We start from the raw sequence: 20,556 nt of genomic DNA on the forward strand, positions 1-20,556 counted from the left end.
GGAAAAATAATGCTTAGCATGGAATTGTGCTAATTTGTATACACTAAAATGAAAAATATGAATTTTTAGTTTTGCCATGAATACATCTATTCACAATTATACCTAGCCATCAATGCCAATGACAGGTGTCTTCATGTTTAGAAATACTAGTTAGCTAAATACCTGAACCTGGCATCTTTATGTCTCAGCCAGTTAACCTATTTGTCAAGATGAATGAAACCAGACTATGTTATATGAATTTTTAGTATTAATTTACTTTGAAAATGTCAATAAATGGGCAATGAGAATTTGAAAGCCGGGAGTTGAGTATATTTGTTTGTTTGTTTTGTGGATAAAGGTTAGCTAAGTCATGAAGGACTGAAGTTGTTTGAAAATCAGGACTTCAATGGCTTTAATATAACTTCCTTAGCAACCAAATTTATATCGCCCATGAACTGTTTTCCTACGCACTGTAGATACATTTGAGTACAAACGTACTAAATTAAATCTTTCTTATTAGCAAATTATAGTAGCCATAGTAACTAAAATCTGTTGGTTCTCTGGATGGCATGAAAGAACACCTAGAAATGCTGAATAGGGAAAAGAAAAAAATAGTCTACTCTAATTTCTATGATAAATTTTTAAGTGGTTGTAACAGTTCAAAATAAATATACATTTACATGTCCCATATATCTATCTCTCTTCATAAAACACAATGTGATAGGTACAATTAGCTCCATTTTTTTCCGATTAAAAAAACTGGGGCACAGGAAAGTTAAGCCAAAAGTCACTCAGCAAGTAAGTTGAGGAGGCAGGATTGAAACTCAATTATCTCTGGAACCTACACTGCCAACCTGTTAAGCTCTTCATATTGGCACAGGATGTTAGAACCACAGACAAACAATACTGTGAATTTTTAATAGTGAATAGCATATTAACAGGAAGTGCTTCCTTAAAAAGAACTAGAACCTCAAAATGAGCTATTGTTGTCTCAGATTTTATTATGACTAACATCCATCTCCACGTGCACTGGATGTCACTTTTCTTCATAAATATGTAATCATAAAGATATGCAAATTAAAATACATTGAAATACCACTATATTACCCATTAGAATGGCAATAATCCAAAAGACAATACCAAGTTACTGTATTAGTCCATTCTCATGCTGCTATGAAGAAATACCCGAGACTGGGTTATTTAAAAAGAAAAGAGATTTAGGCCAGGTGGAGTGGCTGATACCTGTAATCCCAGCACTTTGCAAGGCCGTGGCAGATGGGTCACCTGAGGTCAGGAGTTCGAGACCAGCCTGGCCAACATGGCGAAACTCCATCTCTACTAAAAACTCAAAAAATTAGCCGAGCATGGTGGTGGGCACCTGTAGTCCCAGTTATTTGGGAGGCTGAGGCAGGAGAATCACTTGAACCCAGGAGGTGGAGGTTGCAGTGAGCCAAGATCGTGCCATTGCACTCTAGCCTGGGTAACAAGAGTGAAACGCAAAAAAAAAAAAAAAAAAAAAAGAAAGAAAGAAAGAGAGAGAGAAGAAAGAAAGAAAGAGAGAGAGAGAGAAATGAAGGATGGAAGGAAGGAAGGAAGGAAGGAAGGAAGGAAGAAAGGGAGGGAGGGAGGGAGGGATAATTATACAACTATATAAATTTGCTAAATAGTGCTGAATTGTATATTTAACAATATGTAAATATGAAAGAAAGGGAAAGAAAGAAAGGGAAAGAAAGAAAAGAGGTTTAATTGACTCAGTTTTACATGGTTGGGAAGGCTCAGGAAACTTAGTTATGGCAGAAGCCAACTCTTCACAAGGAGGCAGAAGAGAGAATGAGTGCCAGCAGGGAAAATGCCAGATACTTATAAAACCATCAGATCTTATAAGAACTTACTCACTATCACAAGAGAAACTGCCCCAATGATTCAATTACCTCCACCTGGTCCCGCCCTTGACATGTGGGTATTATTACAATCCAAGGTGAGATTTGGGTGGGGACACAGAGCCAAACCATATTGCAAATGTTGGCAAATGTGTGGAGAAACTGGAATCCTCACACACTACTGATGGTAATGCATAATATGTGGCCACTTTGGAAAGCAGTTTTGCAGTTTCTTAAAAACTAAACAGCATCTTACCCAACAATCCAATTTCATTCCAAGAATCTACCCCAGAATAAATGAAAACCTAAGTCCATAAAAGCTTGTAAGGGAATTATTATACCATTATTGATAATAGCTAAAAACTAGAAACAGTACAAATGTACTTCACCTGGTGAATGGATTTGTTATATCCACACTGGGGGGTAGGGGTGGGGGTGGGGAAAGAATGTTCAGAAAAGAAACAAATGTAGAGTTAGAAAGAGTTTATCTGGGCCACGCATGGTGACTCATTCCTGTAATCCCAGCACTTTGGGAGGCCGAGGCAGGCAGATCACCTGAGGTCAGGAGTTTGAGACCAGCCTGGCCAATGTGGTGAAACCCCATCTCTACTAAAAATACAAAAATTAGCTGGAGGTTGCAGTGAGCCAAGATCACACCACTGCAATCCAGCCTGGGTAACAAGAGTGAAACTCTGTCTAAACAAAAAACCAAGAAATAAAGAAAGAAAGACTTTATCTGGAATTAGGGATGACAGCAGGGATTGACTGCAATGGGCTGCAAAAATAGGGGTTTTCAAAGGATAGTGGAAATATTCTAAAAACAGATTGTGGTGATAATTATACAACTATATAAATTTGCTAAATAGTGCTGAATTGTATATTTAACAATATGTAAATAATACCTCAAAAAAGTTGTTAAAATAAAATACATATCAGTAAAACGATTCCTTAAATAAGAAACATGTTTGCCAGAAGAGAACTGATTTTTAAAAACTGCTATGCTTATCCTATATTAGTAATATCTAAATGATGGTATTTTGATTTTGAAATTTACTGAATTGCTATTTTCAATTCAGTATTCACCCATAGAAATGGTTTTTCCATGTAAAGGCATTTCAGACACACTTTAGTCTTCCAAGTGTAATCTGAATGTTTTGTACGATTAACCCGCACGAGGGTAGAAATAAAGTCACGTTTTCATTAATATAAAAATGTCGGCCAAGCAAGAGGGCTCACGCCTGTAATCCTAACACTTTAAGAGGCCAAGGCGAGTGGATTACCTGAGGTCAGGAGTTCGAGACCAGCCTAACCAATATGGTGAAACTCCATCTCTACTAAAAATACAAAAATTAGCCGGGCGTGGTGGTGCATGCCTGTAACCCCAGTTACTCAGGAGGCTGAGGCAGGAGAATTGCTTGAACCCGGGGGGGTCAAGGTTGCAGTGAGCCGAGATCACGCTGCTTCACCCCAGCCTGGGCGAAAGAGCAAAACTCCAACTCAATAAAAAGAAAAAAAAAAAAAAAGTCACTGTTTAGAGGTTGAATCATTGGAGAATCTTGGTGCCCCTGCCCACAAGTCTTTTACCGTTATTTCTAAACATCCCCAGAAGATACTCCATACAAGCATAAGAACCATTCTTACCCATTCTTGTTTTACTCTTTAAATCAACAAAATTTTATTCAATAACTATTACGTGCATGACTCTGGAGACACAATGATAAAGTATTCCCACCACCAGGTTAGGGTAGCCATAGAAGCGGACACTAAACAATACATGAACACTTCCTCCAAAATGTTCACTGCCTGAAGGCCTTGAAAGGAGGGGCCCAGCCATGAGAATGGTTGCCAGTGCTTACATAAAAAGATTGTTTCCTTGCTGTTCCACCAGACTTCACAGAAACACTGCTGCTTTCTGGACAGATGTGGAGAGATTTTCTCCATCTTCTTATTTTTATTTTTATTTTTCTGAGACGGAGTCTCGCTCTGTCGTCCAGGCTGAAGTGCAGTGGCACAATCTCTGCTCACTGCAAGCTCCGCCTCCCGGGTTCACGCCATTCTCCTGCCTCAGCTTCCCAAGTAGCTGGGACTACAGGCGCCCGCCACCACACCTGGCTAATTTTTTGTATTTTTAGTAGAGACGGGGTTTCACTGTGTTAGCCAGGATGGTCTCCATCTCCTGACCTCGTGATCCGCCCACCTTGGCCTCCCAAACTGCCGGAATTACAGGCGTGAGCCACCGCGCCCGGCCAATTTTCTCCATCTTCTATTACACTTCTTCATTTGGGCTCTGAAATAATATTACTTCTGCCCCAAACTCATAAGACCTTCAATGAATAGCAGTCCCTTCGTCTATCTATGATGGTTCTCTATGAAAGACCAGACCCAGTCCCTCAGGCCACTGGGTAAATAAACATGCCATCCCTTCTAGCTACTCCTTCTCATTTGCATCCTGACACATTTATACCATTGCCTATGAGTGTATGCATACAGATGCCTAGGCTAGGTACCAGCTACACACACACAGTTTTTTTTCTTAGTAAAGCCCAGCCTGACACCTGCTGCATAAGATCTAATTAATCAGCAGAGATAAAAGAAAAACTTATTTTTCTTTTGATTCTTAATTTTAGCATGTGTGGAGTTCAGTGTTTCTTAGAAAAACTTTCTCTCAGAAGACTACTCATTTTAATACACAGCATATGTATGTTCCAGTTACGTATCTACAGCAAGGTATATTAGCGAAAAGTGAATAACTGGTCTGGATTCTGAATTTTGATCACTTGAATACTTAAAATGAGTCAGAATTCAATTTTGGAAAATTGCTGATAGCAAAATGTTAATGAAAAATATTACATCAATCACAGACTTCCAGAAATGTTGTATTAGTGTTTCCCAAAGGCTTTCATGTACAGATTATTTAACTAATACGATCTTTATTAATGATCTCTTTGTAATTCTGTATGTAACACTAATTTATTCAGTTGCCTTACTGATTCAAACAAGAATATAAACAGCATGAAAACATAAAATGTTGTGTCCTAATCTGACACAATTGCTTTCATAACGATGGGAAACCAGGCTTTACATAAATGGAATGTGATTATTCTCTCTAATACACAAAGTCATACAGAGGCAGAAATTCAGGTTTGCATGATTTTCATAGGACTACAGTTATAAATTCTACAAGATTAACCTCATATAGAGTACACCCCCAGGTACACACCCCCACACACACACATTAGATCATACTATCATTTTAAGTGCTTTGTTAATGTATAATTTACATATAATCATCCATTGTAATTGTGCAGTTCAAAGAATACAAATGTATACAGTTGTATGTACCACCAGAATCAAGATATAGAACAAAAAGATATAATCCAAAAGTTTCCTCATGCTCCTCTGTAGTCAATACTTTCTACTCACCTTGACCCCTGACGATCATCAAGCTACTTTTTTCACTTAGCATAATGCTTTTGAGTTTCCTCTATGTGGCGACATCTATCAGGAATCAATTTTTTATTATTGTTATGTATTACTCCATTTTATGGCTATACTACAATTTGTTTATCCTTTCACCGGTTGATGGACATGAGTAATTTGCATTTTTTTGACTATCACAAACAAAGCTACTGTGAACAGTTGTATGGACATATATTTTCATTGCCTTCAAGTAAAAACCTGGAAATGGGAAATGGGATTGGCAGGTCATATAGTAGTTCTGTATTTTAATTTCTAAGAAATTTTACAAAGAAGCTGTAATATTTTTAATTTCTACCAACAATTTTATTTGTTCCATGTCTTTGCCAACACTGGATATTTTTAAAATCAGTTTTTCTACTGAGGGTACAGTGCTATTTCATTTGTAATTTATATTTGTATTTTGTATTTCCTTAATGATGAATGGTGTTCAGCAAATTTTCATTTGTTCATTGACCATTCATGTGTTCTTTGGTGAAGTGTCTGTTCCAGTCTTTTTTTTTTTTTTTTTTTGAGACAGAGTTTCACTTTTGTTGCCCAGGCTGGAGTGCAATGGTGCGATCTTGGCTCACAGCAACCTCCGCCTCCCAGGTTCAAGTGATTCTCCTGCCTCAGCCTCCTGAGTAGCTGGAATTACAGGCATGCACCACCATGCCTGGCTAATTTTGTATTTTTAGTAGAGACAGGGTTTCTCCATGTTGGTCAGGCTGGTCTCGAACTCCCGACCTCAGCTGATCCGCCCTCCTCAGCCTCCCAAAGTGCTGAGATTACAGCATGACCCATCATGCCCAGCCTGTTCCAATCTTTTATCCAGTTTTTATTGATATTTTTATCTTTTATATTGTTATATATTCTGAATACAAGTTCTGCATTAGATATATTTTTTACAAATGTTTTCTCCCAGTCTGTGGTTTCCCTTCTCATTTTCTTAAGTGTCTTTATGAGAGCAAAATTTTAAATTTTGATAAATTCAAAATTATTGTTATTTTTCCCTTATGGTTCATCCTAAGAAATCTTTGCCTAACCCAAGACTGCAAAATTGTCTGGTTTTTTTTCCTATGTTTTCTTTCAGAATTTTTATAATTGTAGATATGTTTTTAGCCTAAATTTTTATAGTTTAGATTTAGCTCAATAATACATTTCAAGTTAATTTTTATATACAACATGAGGTAAGGGTCAATGTTCAGCTTTTTCATATAGATATCCAATTTTTCTTGTGCAATTTAAAAGACTAATCCTTTCCCATTGACTTACCTTGACAGCTATTTTTTGAAAATCTGTTGACTGTAGATGTGTAGATTTATTTCTGAATTCTTCATTTTGTTCCACTGATCCATTGGTCCACTGATGCCAACACCATACAATCTTCATTACTGTAGAATTACAGTAAATCTTGAAATTAAATGGTATGAGTTCTCCAGCTTTGCTCTTTGTTTTCAAACTGTTTTAGCTTGTCTACTCCCTTTACATTTTTATAATAATTTTCTATTTCTGCTTAAAATATAGTCCACTGGGGTTTTGATAGGAATCATACTGAATCTATAAATTTGGAGAGACTTGGTATTTTAAAAATATCTAGTCTTCTGATTTATGAGCATAGTATAGATCCTTTTTTTTCTAAAATTTATCTTAACAACGTTTTGTAGTTTTAAGTGTGCAGTCATTGCACATATTTTTTGTTAACTGTCACCCTATGTATTTCAGGTTTTCACATTATAATGGTAAGTAAAGTGTTGGAAGTAGCATTCCTAGAAGTAGAACAGATTAAAAGCAAAAGAAAAACATTATCTGAAGAAATAATTCTAATTGAGAAGAAAAATGGCGATAGAATTATTGAATAACAAAAGCTATGTAAAGGAATTATCATTGCTGACTATTACTTTCACTTTTATATCTGAGCATACAAATTAGTGCTTTATTTACAGTGAATAATAATATAAAACCTACTTGGAGACCAGTAAAAAAGAAAAGGCCCTGAACCTAGAATCGGGAGCCTAGACTTGAGTCATGACTTGAATACTGAAGTATAGTACGAGATAAATAAACCTTGACAAGCATTTTCTCCTTTCTCATTTTGTGTTCAACTAATACTTGGCAAATGTTTACAAGAGCCAAACAGTATGCTAAATGCTATAAAATGGGAAGAATCCTTCACACCATATCCTTAAGTGTTAGAATGAAACCTCAAATGAGAAAGAGTTATATGAAATATTTTGGTAAGATAGAACGTATATTTAATGTGCTATTATTATGTTTATTATAATTATGGCATAAAAAGTTCATTTAGGCTGAGTGCCTAGCACTTTGGGAGGCCGAGGCAGGTGGATCACCTGAGGTCGGGAGTTCAAGATCAGCCTGACCAACATGGAGAAACTCTGTCTCTACTAAAAATACAAAAATTAGCCAGGCGTGGTGGCGCATGCCTGTAGTCCCAGCTACTTGGGAGGCTGAAGCAGGAGAATCGCTTGAACCCGGGAGGCAGAGGTTGCGGTGAGCTGACATCGCGCCATTGCACTCCAGCCTGGGCAACAAGAGCGAGACTTCGTCTCAAAAAAAAAAAAAAAAAAAAAAAAATCATTTATAGGTGCTATTACTTTAAAACAAGCTCATACCAAAAGAAGAAAGTAGCTCTGAAAAAAATTAAATGGATTATAGCTAGAGAATCCTAAAAGTAATCACTCCATGATACACTGAAACCTTTTCTCTTCTATTACCTTCTAGTTGTATGATACAAGTAGCATCTAAATTCATAGACATGGATGAAGACTGACTTGTTTTTAAACCCTACAAAGAAAAAGAATGACTTGTTTCTAAACCCTAAAATAAAATTGAAAATTTATGCATTTTTTCCTTCCAGATGAAGGAAGTAGCCTTATTAATTTCTATTAATAGGAGACCTGCTGACAGTTTTTCTAGTAGGAACCTGGCAAACTCACAAATATGACAGATAAACTGAGAATTTAGAAGTATGCCAAAAGACTTTACGCAAAGGAATATAGTAAAAAGGAATTCAGTTTCTCTGGTTATAGATTGTTATCCAAGTAAAATATTTATGCATTGGTCATTATATCATATAAATTGGTTGAAAAATGATTTTCTGGTCTTTTTGTGTGTATTTTTTATTTTTTTAGGTTTGATTCTCACAAAGGTTTCTGGTGTCAGTTACTGGAAGAAGGTAAAACAAAATGCCTTGGAAAGAGCAAAGGAAGAAAATACCCTCCAATGGACTCTGATGTAAGCATAGAGCTTAAAATAACAAACTAAATCAGCAAAATGATAACCAATAATATCATCTATTTTCTTAAAAAAACTAGTTAAAGTCAAAATTCAGCCTTTCTAAAACTTAAAAGTGCCATTTCAATTTCAGTACGGGTAGGTTGCTTGTTTCGATTTTACCCACAATATATTATTACTTGTCATGCAAGAATAAAGGAAAACAATAGAATTTGACATTCTGAAAAAGAATAAAGAGATAATATCTTATTCCAAAAAGAATGATACCTGCACAAAAATTTTAGCATAAAGGTTAACTGAAACCAAGACAGGAAATATATTCATTGAAAAGTGAAAATAAGACCAAGATTTCTATTTTTGGCTGGGTGTGGTGGCTCACGCCTGTAATCCCAGTACTTTGGGAGGCCGAGTGGATCACTTGAGGTCAGGAGTTCGAGACCAGCCTGGCCAACATGATGAAACTCCATCTCTACTAAAAATACAAAAGAAAGAATTAGCTGGGCATGGTGGCAGGTGCCTGTAATCCCAACTACTCAGGAGGCTGAGGCAGGAGGATCGCTTGAACCCAGGAGGCAGAGGTTGCAGTGATCCCAGATTGCACCATTGACCTCCAGCCTGGGCAACAAGAGTGAAACACCAACTCAAAAAAAAAAAAAAAAAATTCTATTTTTTTCACTGCCTGAGTCATTCTGTTGTAAGTGTGCCCTGGGCAGTAATATAAATTACTGATACAATATACTAAGTTTTGAGCTGTTAATATGGTAATAAATGAAAGAAGCAATACATTTCCCAACATCTAACTTACTAGCAGATAATTTAGGCTTTGGAGAATGTAGATACACACTTTGCAGTATGTATTCAGCACTTCCTGTTTATTCTGTTCAGAATGGTGACACTCTGATTAAGTGATTAAGTGTAGCATTAATCACTTAATGCTACAGTTTTCTCCATTTCTATACCCCACATTTTTACTTTGATGCTTACTTGACATATATTAAGATTTACTAATAATATTTTTATTATTAGTCTAGTTAGTATATAGTTTCAATATAAGCATGCAAGTGGAGTTTGATTTGTAAATTTTTTTAGATCACAATTAATACATTACATTAACTGAGAATCCTAAGATGGTCTGAGGATCCTAAGGTGGGCTAAATTTATTTGAATACTTTTATCTAACAAAACCTTGAGGACTATTTTTTTGTGCCTGACCTGATAGATGCAGGGTCTGTCCTCAATAAACTCTTAATTAAATCATATACAGAAGAGGGGGGTGTTTCTGTTGTTTTAATGAACAAACTGCAATTTCAGAACTCCAATTTTCTTTGGCTGATTATTAAAATATACCTTCAGTGCACTGTGAAAACAACCCTTCTTTTCCCAAAAGAAATTGACATACAATTTCTATAGTATTTCAAGAAAGTAATATAAAATATATCATCTGCATTTATGTCAAAGCTATTTCCTGTACATTTATTAAAGCTAAACTGTTTAAGAGACACTGCTGAATAGCTTTCTTAGCATTTTATTTTACTCTGGTTTAACACAGACCTTATTAAATTTGGTGGTAGAGAAAGATAAGAAAAACACAACTTTTCAGGATATCATTTCTTCTCAACAAGGTTACTGAGTATTCCATATTGGGTTTATTTAAGGGAGTGACTGATTTTGTGAAAATAATGTCCAGAAAGGAGGTAAGAGTAAAGAGGTCTTCCCAGAGGTAATGAAAATACAAATGTGTAGGAGGGATTAGAGTGGGCAGTACTGTCACCACGCCGTTTGCCTCTTCCTAGTAAGAAAAATGCCAGTACCCAAGACCGTCAGTAAAATATCACAGGGTGTGCTAAATAAATAGTCCACATGCTAACACAAATTTTAATCCAGATCTGGTATACTTGATACTTATTTCAACGTAGTCAAAGTGTAATGAAATATAATAAACAAAATAAAATGTACTTTTTTCTCCTCCTCTCCACTTAGAGCAGGACATTTCTGTCAAGCTACTATCGAGATCACAATGTGGAACTCTCAAAGCTGCTGCACAAACTGGGTCAGCCTCTGCCATCCTGGCTGAGACAGGAGCTGCAAAAAGTAAGATAGCACTGAGAGAAAACTCGAGACTTCATCGTCCATGTAGAACACACCTTTTCCAAAGCTTCCAGAGGCTACCAAAAGACAGTTGAAAAATATACCTCTTCAAATGAGAAAAAAGAACAAAGTTTCTTCCATGTGCTGGCATGTGGATGATAAGAAAAAAAGAAAAAGTATGTGTTAAAGCCTTGAGGCCTGTGGCCTTTCTCTTAACTCATATCTGAGCCTGTGGGATTATTGTAGACTACTGTGCACTCATGTGGAAGTCAATTGCAACCAACATAAATATCAAACACAAATGCAGAACTGTTCCATTTCATAGTAATATTTACACTTTTATATATCAACTAAGATTGTGTCTCTGTAGGTTTTTAGACCACTGTTTGCCTGTACAATGTTTTCTTATTCTTTTATTCTATAAACTGTCCTATGAAACAAGAAGCAAAATAAACTTCACAATGTAGCATAAAATGTCAAAAGCATAACACCCATGAAAAATGCTTGCCAAAATTTAAATCCACTTAAGTATTTAGAAATAATTGTAAATTATAATTTGTGCTAGATCAGAGTGGAAACGTAATATATGAGCTTTATCTGCACCAAAAAAAAGATAAGTGCTATAGCAAAAGTGATTTTTTCATATACATGGTCTAGTGAATATATGTAAAAATTACTAACTCTTCCATCACAACATAATTGTTATACTGCAATATATACTGTAAAGCTGTTGGATGGTAAATAGAAACACACTGAGTACACCAAAACAGTAAATAACAATGTAAAGTGTACTGACTGAATCCTCTGAAGGGGAGAAATTATAGAGGTCTAAAGACATATCATTGAGAATTCTATGTCCACTTGCTGTAAGCTGTGAATCGATCCCAGTAGTCCTCACTAGTTCTACAGAAATGCATGCCTAGAGTCTGAGGTATGTGTCATCTCCAGAAACAGGTTGACTTTCAAATATGAATAGCTTTTATTTAACGCTCCCCAAAACAAAACCTATTAAATGAAAACTAAAAACAGTTTCCCTAGATGATGTGATTAGACTATTTACATTTAGGTTATTAAAAAATTCCATTTTCCCAGATAGTTCAAAATAAAATTATGTAACATGAAGATTTATAACAAAAAACAAATTAATATATTATTTGTAATCTAATGTCTGCAGTGATACTTTTGATATAAGGCAAAGAAACAAAAGCAGAGCAGAGGCCCATTTTTGAAAATATTTCACCCATCACTCTGGTGGAAGATAACAGTTCATAGGTATAATTAAGGATTAGCTACTAAATTAAATGCAGGAAGTACAAAGATGAGCAAGTTATGCTCTTGCAATATATTTACATTTAAATTGTAAATGATAGACATGGTTAATAAAGTTTTCAAAAAAGAAAAGAATACATCATACTTATTGTCCTGTTAACATTTACTTAATTTTTTTTTGAGGCGGGGACAGAGTTTCGCTATGTCACCCAAGTTGGAGTGCAATGGTGTGATCTCGGCTCACTGCAACCTCCGCCTCCTGGGTTCAAGTGATTCTCCTGCCTCAGCCTCCTGAGTAGCTGGGATTACAGCCACGCACCACCAGACCCGGGTAATTTTTGTATTTTTAGTAGTGACAGGGTTTCACCATGTTGGCCAGGCTGGTCTTGAACTCCTGACCTCATGATCCACCCACCTTGGCCTCTCAAAGTGCTGGGATTACAAGCGTGAGCCACCATGCCCAGACTACTTAATTTTTAAATGTACTGTACATATACATAAAATTTAAGTAGTAAATTAATTCCCTGCTATGATTATAAGCCTTCATAAAATATTATCAAAGCTATGATTAGAAAAAAATCAGAGGAAAACCTATAGGAAAAATATTTTCATTGTCATTATAATGGGTAAAACTATCAATTACTAATTAGAAAACAAATTGTGAGATCTACTTACTATAAATGTTTAGATGTACATTATAATTACTAACTTTTTTAAAGTTTTATGTACCTAAAGAATATGCTAATTTTTAAATATACTATTAGTAGAAGGAATTGGAAAAATCACCAGTTTTTAAGACTCTTGACTCTAAAAGCAAAATCAAAGTCATTTGGACAAATATGAGAAACACAGTTTTCATGCTTACTGCTGTCTCTTTTATAGCAGCACATGCCAGGCATGCTGGGAAAATTACTATAGTCTTCCATCTCCACCAACTTAACAAAACTGGCTTAGGAAGGTTAACCATAATGAGAATAGGCCCCAGCAGTTATATACAGTGTCATGTTTTCATTTGGCAACAACATTTATTCTAATAAAGAAAAAAAAAGAAAAGAAAAACTGATACATTTATGCTTTAATGGTAAGATGTACATTTGAACTGCTAAGCAAAGCTGCTAATGGCATATTTTGTTTAGGTAAATCGAGTTGATGGAACACCTCATCCTTTTAAATAGATGTCAAAAACATACTCCATGTTCGTATAAAGACAGGAGAAAAAGGAAGAGATCTTACCAAAATTTATTCATTCAGAAGTACATGTATTATGCTAGCTAGAGCAGCAAACCTGTGAAAGGATTTTTGACCACTCAATGTGTCTTGAAGACAGCATCAAATTCTAGAGGACACGCATACTTTCCACATTATGTACTCCAACTAGTTAATATGCTAATCTGAAAATAACATAAATACATATGAGAAAATAATGAGAGATAACTTGAGTTAAAACTAGCTTTGTATAGAATTCCCTTTTTCATTGTTTAAAATATGAAACTTCCTCAGGAAGAAATGAAATGGTTATTTCAATGTTTATAGCTATAATCTTGTCATTCACATTGAATGAAAATTACTGGAAACATTTTTTTCTCTGAGTTTTTTAAAATAAAAAACCTGGATATAATTCTAATAGTAGCATGGTACCTCATATGTACAACAATAAACCGATAGGAAAACGAAGAGTTTGGGCCTGGTGATTTTAGGTAATCAGTAGGTATTTTATTGTTTTGGCCTGAGGGTGAGTGGGAGGTGGTTACAGAACATAGATACCACTAACATAATTCAAAATGAAGAGATAGAAAGCTTTCAAGTAGGATATATATCCATCCTATATTTATAAAACCTTTCACAGATCCTTCTCTTCCTAAATTTATATGTTACTTATAGTGATTTTTTTTACTTCCAATAAATATAACACAGCTCCTAGGTCATTTATGGGACCCTAGAATAAGAGAATAAGAGAATCACACAGCTGTTACTGAATGGACTTGAGAACAGGAATGATTATAGCATTTCTTACTCCCAGTATTCTGTTCTGCTCCACACCAATGGGCCCATTTCTTTCTTCAGAGTTTTAAAACGTGTTCATCTCTCTTTTTTAAAAATCTAGCAAAACGATCTCTGCAAAAAAAGGAGGGAGGGGGATTTGGGGAGTGTAAAGTTAGCCATTTATCTTCATTCTCCACAAATTTTCTTTTCTTTCTTCCAATCCCTTTCTTTTCTAGACATCAGCTTTTCACATGTTGCAACCCATCCTATCTTGGGGCACCAGCTGAATTCCCCACAGGCTTGCCTCCCACACACACGGCTCACTGATTGAGCTGGAACATCTCATCTCATCTTCTGCCTTCAGACTGTGATTTACAGCATTGGCTTCCCTGGTCCTCAGGCTTTCAGTCTCAGATTGAATTACACCATGAACCACCCAGTTTCCAACTTGCACAGCTGATTATGAGACTTCTCAGCCTCAAGCATGTGAGCCAATCCCTCATAATAAGTCATATGTACATATCTCTCTCCTATTAATTCTGCTTTTCTGGAGAACTCTAAGGCACACAGTTTCACTTGGATTCCATCCCCCCAAAAATCTGCAGTCTACTTCAAGTAAGTCTTTCACCTGTGGCCAAGGATACCTAACAGAATTTGAGGGCCACTTCTCCCCAAACCAGTGCGGTTACCAGTTCTTGCCATTTATTGTCCCTAATTTGTTATCTATAAGAGTTCTCTAAATACTCAGTGCTCTTAATAAAGGTTACAGAGTAAAATTTATTCACTTATTTGTTAGTACTGAAACTAATAAGTTGAACCTTCTTCCATTAATCCTGTAACTATCCTCATATTTACGTATCTGTCACATCTCAGTCTATTCCCAAAAGTTATAAATACAAAAATTAATAAATCACTAAAGTTGGAATTAGTTACATGCTCACCATCTCCTTTGGAGCATCTCTTAGAGAAAGAGGAATCATGAATAGTATCAATAAGTTAAAAAAGACATTCACTTTCCAGAGTCAAGTCAAATATCTCATTTATTATATTATAGTCAGAGTTCTCCAGAGAAATAGAACTAGTGGCAGATACACATACATATACATATAAGCATGCATACACACACACACACACACACACATACACACACACATATATAAAGACTCATTATAAGGTATTGGCTTAAATGATTTTAGAGGATGCAAAGGCCCATGACCTGTCATCTGCAAATTGGAGACCCAGGAAAGCCAGAGGTGTAGTTCAAAGGCCTGAGAGCCAGAGAGCCGATAGTGTTGCAATCTGGGTTTGAAGGCCTAAAATCCAGGAGCACTGAGGACAGGAGAAGTTCAATGTTCAGCTCAAGCAGCCAGGCAGAGTTAACTGGACCTTCCTCCACCTCGTTCTATTCATGCCCTTAATGGATCGGATGATGCCCATCAACACTGGGGAGGGTAATCTGCTTAACTCAATCTACCAATTGAAATGCTAATCTCATCCAGAAACACCATCATAGCCACACCCAGAAATAATATTTCACCAGCTATCTAGGTACCCTGTGACCCAGTCAAAGTTGACACATAAAATTAGTCATCACATTTACTTAGCAATCCTTTTCAAGGAAGTCAAAGCAAATTTTACAAATTAAATGCTCACAGCATAAAGTCTCCAAGATATTGTTAGAAAGAATGTATTTGCCCACATTTTACCATACAGAAAAGTGAATTACACTGAATAAAATGTGAGATATTTCCAAAGCACCCAGAATCCGTGACAAATCTTACATAAAACTGTCTACATCAAGCCGCTTCTTGCTTTTTGAGGGAATACATTAAGTGTAGGAAATGCCTGCTGTCTGCATTTCTGATGCCAAAATGGTCTATTTCAAATCAATAACTGAAATGGAAACCAGACCTTGTTCTTAAATATTATACATAATTTATACAGTTGGACCAAAGATGAGTCTCCTCTATTTGATAAATAATATTCTGAATCTAAATTTTTTTCAGTTTCAACTACATTAAATAGAAATGCAAGCTCAACATGCTATATACGCCTAGTGCTTTAGTGTATCATTTCAGAACTTACTTTATATCCTTCAAAGCAAACAAAACTTTTAAAAGCCCACAAAACAAATATACTATCAAAAACAAAGCTTGCTTCACATATAAATTAATAAATTGACAAATTTTTAATAATTTTTGGGAGGCCGATGCAGGCGGATCATGAGGTCAGGAGATAGAGACCATCCTGGCTAATGCGGAGAAACTCCGTCTCTATTAAAAATACAAAAAAATTTAGCCTGGCGTGGTGGTGGGTGCCTGTAGTCCCAGCTACTCGGGAGGCTGAGGCAGGAGAATGTGTACCCAGGAGGCAGAGCTTACAGTGAGCCGAGATTGCGTCACTGCACTACAGCCTGGGTGACAGAGCAAGACTCTGTCTCAGAAATAAATAAGTAAATAAATAAATACAAAATAGAAACAATAAAACGCTATGAAAATAGAATATTGATAAATTATCCCTCCTGCCTATGATCATCCTGAGAAAATCATATTGTTTTCATTCCCAGTTAATGTCCTCAGTACAATCAGAATAGCAAAAAAGATAGACTGGACTATAATTCAACATCTATCCTTAACTATGTAACATTGGGTAGGTGACTTTTCTGATCTCAGTTTACGCATCTGTCAACAGAAGTCACATGTGATCACTGGTAAGGAGGAGGAATGCTTTTCTCCCTGCTTTGTTTACCGTGTGCCAGTAGATCAATTATTGTAACATGTGATTCTGTCTCTAATCTACTCTCCCATAGAGGAGGAACCAATGAATTATCTAAGTGGTAAAATTGAAAGCAGAAATTCGGATTGAATAGCTCAACCTGTCTCCCTCACTTCTCTTTGGGATCTACCTGCAAAGATCAGTCACCCCAGTCCTCTTGGCCTGTGTTAAATTTAGCAGAAATTGACGTTTATTTAAAGCCACAAACAAAACCAAAAGAAGAGCTAAAAACATAAATCCATGCTTAAAAATTAGGAAAATAAGCAAGAATGTAAGAAACAGTAATATAAATGAGCTAAATGTCTCCCCCTCATGTGGGGAGCCAACAGATACTGCTTAAAGTTGACAAATTAAGAAATTAAGGTAAAAGCGTAATTGGAATTATGAAGATAATCAGCAGAGCTTAAACAAATGCTAAAAGCAAGTTGCCTTTGATAAGTGGGACTAGAGTTCTGGACCAGGGAAAAGTATTTGAGTTTTTATCTCCAAATGCATGAATTGCTGTACTTTTATAACAACAATAATTTATCACTTTAAAGATCAAGACTGTAAATATTCAGGACCAACTGTGTCCAAAAGGAGGAGCACAGAAGCAAGAAATCTAAGCAGCATCAGATACTACTGGCTATTATCCAAGAGATTAATAAACAGGACCTCTGCCATGGTGTAGAGTCTCAACACTACAGTACAATAGTTTTAAAATATAGCCTGTGGATCTTGAGCAGACCTGAGTCCTCTTCAGGGGGTCTGCAAGGTCAAAATGATTTTTATAATAATGTGAATTCATTATATGCCTTCGTCATTGTGTTGATATTGTTACCAACTGTGTGATAACAATAATGGGTAAAACTGCTGGTGCTTTAGCATAAATCAAGGCAGTAGAATTAATCTGTACTATGGTATTCATCACCACACATTCATTGTTTAAAACAGTCAGTGTCACTTATGACTTGACAAAACAGTAAAATTATTAATATTATTACATTCCCACACTACAGTATATGCTTTTTAATCTTCTGTGTGACAAAATGTGAAGTGTGCCTAAAGCACGTCTGCTACATACTGAAGTAGGTGATTGTCTTGAAAAAAAGCCCTTGAGCAACTGTTTGAGTTGCAAGTGGAACTGGCCACTTTATTCATGGAACACACTTTTTACTTGAAAGAATGACAGAGAATTATGGTTATTCAGACTTGAGCAATTAGCAAATATTTTCTTAAAACTGAAAGGAGTGAGCCTGTCACTTCAACAAAAAACAATTGACAGTATTTCTTGCCAATTATAAAATTTCAGCTTTCAAGTAAAAATTAGAATTTTGTAGAACTTATATTGCTACCATGAGCTTCACAGCATACTCATATTTAAAGATTTTTCTGATGAGATTGGTGGTGATATTAAAAAATGTAATTTTCTAACATTATATAATGAAAGGTGTCAATGTTTGAAAGATCAGCATAAGTAAACCATTTTCCAAAAAAGCAATGCATGAGGTCACAAAACACATATACATAGTATACACAGTATAAATACACATAGCATAATTGTTATAATAGTGAAAGGTCTATTCTCAGAGTAAGATAAATCAGTAGATTTTAATGTAGCACAATATGAACAGTTCATTGATTTCTTTCAGATTCCACATTGCAAATATCCTTTAAGACAATAGCACTTGTCAATTCTTAATGTAGTATCAAAGAAAAATATCCACGATTATCTGAAAATGCTATAAATATATATTTTCTTTTCCCAAACACATATGGGTATATAAATATATACTTTGCTTTCCCAAACACATATGGGGATGAGGCCAGATTTTCTTCATGTACTTCAACAAAACAACCTATCAAAATAAATTGAATGCAGAAATAGATATGAGAATGCAATCTCTATTAAGCCAAACATTAAAGAAATTTACCAAAATGTAACACAATGCCACTCTTCTCATTTTCTTTTGTTTTGGAAAACAGAGCTATTTTTTCATTAAAACTATAGCTTTATTATGGGTTTGTTCTTGTTATTTTTTAATGTTTTTTAATTTCTCTATTTCAATTTCTAATAGATTAAATATTAAAAACTGTAACTATATTATCTATATAGTTATCTATAATATTGATAAATTTATCTATAATATCGATAAATATAATGCTTTTGTTTTATAAACAATAGCCCTTTGGGGTTCTCAATAATGTTTAAGAATGTAAAAGGATCCCCAGACTAAAAAGTATGACAGCCATTGGCATGAGAGTTGGAAGTAATTCAAGTACCTACGGCCAAGATTTACACCATAAACAATAGGCTATAAAGAAAATAAGTGGGAAGCCAGACTACACCTCCCCTCCATCACCTTCCCACTCTACTCTCAGAATGGAGTTGCCTGGCTGGAGATGAAGGAATACTGCAAAGAGGAAAAGAGAGGTAAATACAAGTTTGGGTTTCTTCTCCCCCTACCTTCCTCCTTGACACCAAACTGAGCCCTTAAAATGGAGGATGAGAGATCTTTAAGTCTGAGGATCAAACAGTAGGGAAAGCTGTGCCCTACTTTCCATTTAAAACTCTGCAAAGCAGCAACCTCCTCCATGTACTCTGTCCAACAATGGTGAAGGCCCTCCCTCCAAGTAGTAGAGATAGCTCGTGGTATCCTAGGTATAGATGGCCTTGGTTTGCACAGATTCCACAGTGGCACAGGACAACACATAAAAGTTCCATTTCTCCAGATAGGCTGCAGGAATCACTAAGAACAGCCTTTCAAATCCAAAGTGACCTGGCAGCTGGGACAAAGAGGGCACTTAATAACCTTCACAGATCGATGACTACAGGCCATGAAAGGAGCCTAGACCGTGGAATCTAGAGACCACTTTACAAAGACTGAACCTGTTGAGGTTCATCCAATGCCAGCAGAGGAGAGACGATGGCTGAGACTAGATGTTACCCACCACTTCATGTCCACTGCCATGACCACCTTTGGAAGAAATGGAGAGAAGAATCTTGAATTTGGCTGGGTTTTCCTACAAGATATTTAAAAATCTTTAAAGTTCTGAATCATATCTTGAATGGGGACAATTATTAAAAAGCTACTCGGGAGGCTGAGGCAGGAGAATGGGGTAAACCCGGGAGGCGGAGTTTGCAGTGAGCTGAGATCCCGCCACTGCACTCCAGCCTGGCGACAGAGCAAGACTCCGTCTCAAACAAAAACAAAAACAAAAACAAAAACAAAAACTAAAGAAAGTTGTATTTTGGACAGGTTGTGAATTATGGAATTTTTACCCACTACATAAGCATTACATTCCAGGTCCAATTAGCAACAATGAATACTCGGGGAAAAGGGGCAATCAGCTAGGGTTTGAGGCTAGTGATAGACCCTGCCTCAGTTAAGATGATCCAGTGTACGCACAGTGATGTAGTTAGGGTTGAGTCTGCAGGTGAGGCACACCTGTGGATTATGATCTTCCTCCAAAAAACCTATTCCATTCTGTGGTAGACACACTCTAAGAGTGATGATGCCCTTATATGATCCTATCTCCTTGAGTGTAGGCATGAACTGTGAATACTATAGGATAGTGAATCCCTTGGTTAGCAAGCCCCACATTTGATCTGTCAAGAAATCCTATTGGCACAATCTTTACTTCTATCCAAAACCAACCACTTCTCACCAAATCCAGGGCTGCCACCTCATTCTAAGATGCCATAATCAGCCGGGCCCGGTGGCTCATGCCTGTAATCCCAGCTCTTTGGGAGGCCAAGGCTAGTGGATCACAAGGTTAGGAGATCAAGACCATCCTGGCCAACATGATGAAACACCATCTCTACTAAAATTCAAAATAAAAAATTAGCCAGGTATGGTGGCACACACCTGTAGTCCCAGCTACTCAGGAG

The 20,556-nt window shown here is 36.2% G+C and overlaps 1 protein-coding gene across 1 annotated transcript in view; it reads left to right on the forward strand.

Annotated features, from left to right (window-relative positions):
• The window catches only part of NDST3 (N-deacetylase and N-sulfotransferase 3), a 213,106-nt gene extending 199,509 nt beyond the window's left edge, over positions 1 to 13,597 (forward strand). Inside the window, exons 13-14 of the mRNA XM_025385288.1 lie at positions 8,468 to 8,570; positions 10,551 to 13,597. Coding sequence (XP_025241073.1) covers positions 8,468 to 8,570; positions 10,551 to 10,670 — 223 coding nt within the window. The 3' untranslated portion in view covers positions 10,671 to 13,597. The remainder of the gene's footprint in view (positions 1 to 8,467; positions 8,571 to 10,550) is intronic.
• Positions 13,598 to 20,556: the final 6,959 nt, after the last annotated feature.

The sequence above is a fragment of the Theropithecus gelada genome, chromosome 5, assembly GCF_003255815.1.
Source record: "Theropithecus gelada isolate Dixy chromosome 5, Tgel_1.0, whole genome shotgun sequence".
NCBI classification, from domain to species: Eukaryota; Metazoa; Chordata; class Mammalia; order Primates; family Cercopithecidae; genus Theropithecus; species Theropithecus gelada.